The 3,723-nt window shown below is 35.7% G+C and overlaps 1 protein-coding gene across 2 annotated transcripts; it reads right to left on the reverse strand.

Moving 5' to 3' along the window:
• Nucleotides 1-202: 202 nt before the first annotated feature.
• On the reverse strand, nucleotides 203-2,218 carry LOC113311777 (RING-H2 finger protein ATL54-like). 2 transcript variants are annotated; one of them, XM_026560582.1, is made up of 2 exons: nucleotides 1,958-2,216; nucleotides 203-1,603 (listed from the first exon to the last, which is right to left on the reverse strand). In XM_026560582.1, the coding sequence occupies exons 1-2, from the start codon at nucleotides 2,044-2,046 to the stop codon at nucleotides 652-654; spliced, it is 1,041 nt and encodes a 346-aa protein (XP_026416367.1). In that variant the 5' UTR covers nucleotides 2,047-2,216; the 3' UTR covers nucleotides 203-651. The 2 variants fall into 2 exon arrangements, with proteins under 2 accessions (XP_026416367.1, XP_026416361.1); XM_026560576.1 differs by having other exon boundaries at nucleotides 203-2,218.
• Between the last annotated feature and the right edge of the window lie 1,505 nt (nucleotides 2,219-3,723).

Genomic DNA, 3,723 nt, shown 5'->3' on the forward strand with positions numbered 1-3,723 from the left:
ATCTTCAAAGCAATAGACTGACTATACAAGCTTCAAAAATTGTGAAAACATAGTGGCAAGCAACAAGAAGAACTGAAAAAACTTAAGAATGAACTGGAGACAACTATAGCATGCATAAGTATTCTGCAAGATAAGAGTAATAAAACTGAAATGACAGTGAATTCTGAGAACTAAACATTCTAATAAAGCAACAATTATTCGATGAGACACAATAGTAAACGTGGTATTATTATGCAGGCATTTGCGGAGAAATAAGTTTCCGGAATAAGGATCTTTACCTCATTAAGTTTGTTACTCGTACATTATGATGTAGATGACAAGCATGAATTTCACTTGTACAACTTACAAAACACACCCAAAAAATGAAAACAGCAACGGTCTTACGGTTTACAAGTTTTCGTACGTCTCATCCAGTACTTGAAATTGGACAAACATTACATAATTACTTTGCCGGGTTTAGAAGTTGCAGTTCTTTGATCATTCCCCTGGCCTAATTAAAATTACCGCACAATGCCAAGGAGTTCCCCGATTATCTGTATTAAAAATATCCAACCTTTGCTAGATATCTCAAGTAATGCGGTTTTTTACCAACATAACCCACCATAAAATTTATTTTATTTACATACTAAAGCCAGAAAAAGAGTAAGAAGCTCACAGAGGAAGAATTGAGCTCCGGTTGTGGTTGTATCTCGGTATAAACAACTTCGCACCACTTGAGAAAGATCTCTTCATGGAAACAGGCCCGGTCTGCAATGATCTCCCTTTCGAAGAACTACCAATTAAACCCAAAACACTAGGATTCGAGCTTTTATTCTTGGGAACAATTGCCAATTCAGAATCCTTACTTCTAACCGGTTGCAACTCCGGACTCACTTCTAATTCCACACGAAATGAATTACCCATAGAGAAGCAAAACATTGACGAGAAATCCATTGAAACAGACCTCCTAACCGGCTGTATCGCATTCTCAAGAGGCCCCTGATTCTCACCCAAGTCACTTACAACTCTAATTTCAGAATTGGGAACAGCAGAATCTTCACCTTCCTTTACCAAATCTATATCCCTTCTCACTTCCTGCAACTCTATCTCATCTTCAATTCCAATCCTTGCTTCACTAACTACACTATCCTCTCTCTCTCCCGTCTCCACTCCACTACCAATCTCCGGAATCTCAATCCGAGTTTCCTCCACAACATCCAGTTCCTCTTCCAGAATCGGCACAATAGCATTTGACACACCCACAGCTGGGTTCGATACAATCGGCGCACGACATAACGGACAATTCTTATGATTCCTTAACCAAGTATCAATACAAGGAAGATGAAAAGCATGACTACACTTTGGCAAAAGACGAAGAGTCTCGCCTTCATCGAATTCACTCAAACACACAGAACAATCAGTTCCTTCAACCAAACCTTCCCCTTTCTTATATTTACAAACACTAATTGCATTTATAATAGCTTGTTCTAGACCAACAGTAGTAATATACCAAATTGGATGATCAATTAAAGGTCCGTGATTCTCATCCATAAATTCTGCAAGCATATTATTATCATCATCTGGGTTTTGATCTTGTGGTGGTGTGTTTCTCCTCCTCCTCCTTCTATTTTTCATCCAACAACACTTGACTATGAGTAAAATCGTGTAAAAACTCATCACAAGAAAGAAACTACCAAGTATTGCAATCAAAGCAATCAGAAAAGGTGATAAAAGAAGACTAGTAGGTGGTGGCGGTGGTGGTGGTGGTGGTGGTGGTGGTGGAAAGATGAAAGAAGGGAGTGGAGGCATATCACTAACATATTCATCAAAAGATGGGTAACCTGGAGGTGGATGATAACATTCAATTGGACAATAATATAGAAAACAATCCTTACAAAGATCTATTGGATTAAACAGAAATCTTCTATTATTCAAACCCATATCTGTAAATACAACAGAGAAATGATCAAGAACTTACCTGAAACTCTGTTTCTGAGAGATTGAAGAAATTACAGAGGAAACTGAGAAAAAGGTTTGTCTGAAACATGTTTCTGTGAAAAAACTCATGGGTTTGAGTTTGGTGAAAGGATCATTAAAGAATTGAGGAGGAGGAAGATCAAATCTCCCTTTCAGCCAAGTGAAACTCAAGACTTTTACTTGTTCTCTTTAGTCAATAATAAGAAGTGTTAAAATTCCAATGTGTACACGTAATTGGATCCTGGCTGTTGAAAGTTTTGTAAAGGGGGGGATCTGATGGTTGTGAAGGCTGAGAAATGGATTACACGTACGTTATTGGTTAGATTAGTATTGGATACTATGGGAGGTTTAAGAAGAGTAGATTAGATTAGGTGTATCTAATCAAGGACTTTTTGATGGTGTGGTTTAAGGTATTGGGACAATTTTTTGGTAGGTATCCGTCCATTCGAGAAAATTACAAGAGTAAATTAATATAGTCCCTTTTTAAGGTATTATATGCACTGATTAAAATGTTAAACGGAATGTAAGTTTCTGTATACCGAGGAAAAAAATGTCCCGCTTCAACTAAGGGTACAGAACGGTTTGGCTTTGGTCACGGATAACTCGATGATATGTGTAAGCTTTTCACATAACATGATTAGTCTATATGTACAACCTAGGCCAAGACGCGTTTTAGTGAGTAATGGCCATTGGAAATTTTCTTAAAATTGATCCATCAATCACTTCTAAGATCATAATTGTAGCGGGGAATTGAGCTCAAAAGTCTTTGAGAAGGAACCAAGTCTCAATCGTCTTTTGCCCTTCTTTTTTTCCTGACACCACTTGTTACCAAGTTTGAGTGGATATGAGTCATATGACAGCAAAACTAACTCAATAAAGTCCTTTCACCCTTGGATATGCAATTCTTTCATGGGTAGCTATCTAATAAAAAGATTATCATAAAAATAAGCTAATAACCCGTTTGGCTGGTATAAGAAACATAAATCAGAAGTGAAATATTCTTGTAAGGGTTTTTTATTTCTAAAAGTTATTCTTAAGTTATATATCCAAACTAGTTTCCGACTCTTTTGCTTCCGGAAGTTAAAAAGCAACTTCCAAAATGGTATTTAAACAACTTATAAAACTTTTGAGTTTTGGATAGAAAGTTATAAGGTCTTGTATGTTTAAGCTTGATTGCAGAATGACATTGGACTTGGTCAGCATTAACCCTATCACAAATTCCCCGATAAAAGTTCACTCGTTTGTTGTAACTTGGAAGAGAATGTTTTATGTAGTTTTTGAAGACATCCACATATTTTCTTTAGTTTGGCTTTTTTATTTTAATTTTTTTTCAGTGTTTTAACGTTGGTGACACTAATGAAATTTCCCCTTTTTGGCTAATAAAAAAAGAAGTATTTTCTTTAGTTAATCTGGACTTAATTGGTTAACGTCTCGTAGTTAGTTAATCTGGACTTAAAAAGTTAAATCCCATGAATAGCCAAGTAACATGACTATTGGGAATCCTAAAATGGTTAATGGTAACAAAACAAACTTGAGTAAAGAGAGAGGCTTAAATGAACAAAATCTTTTATGTGACTCGAAATACATCTTTTTCTTTTTCTTTTTAATAAGAAAAGAAGCTTCATTGAAGACTTGGATAATAATTACATCCGGTTCCTCTCAGATGAGAGATTTAAGACATACAAAAAAAAAAAAAATTGATAACCAACATTGATTAAGTCTACTAGATCTAGTCTTCTTTGTCGGATCTATTTTATTAGATTGTTT

The sequence above is a fragment of the Papaver somniferum genome, chromosome 1 (genome assembly GCF_003573695.1).
Source record: "Papaver somniferum cultivar HN1 chromosome 1, ASM357369v1, whole genome shotgun sequence".
NCBI lineage: Eukaryota > Viridiplantae > Streptophyta > Magnoliopsida > Ranunculales > Papaveraceae > Papaver > Papaver somniferum.

Excerpts from the sequence above, each read along its gene's own strand:
- LOC113311777 (XM_026560576.1), bottom strand. The coding sequence starts at position 1,920 with ATGGGTTTGAATAATAGAAGATTTCTGTTTAATCCAATAGATCTTTGT.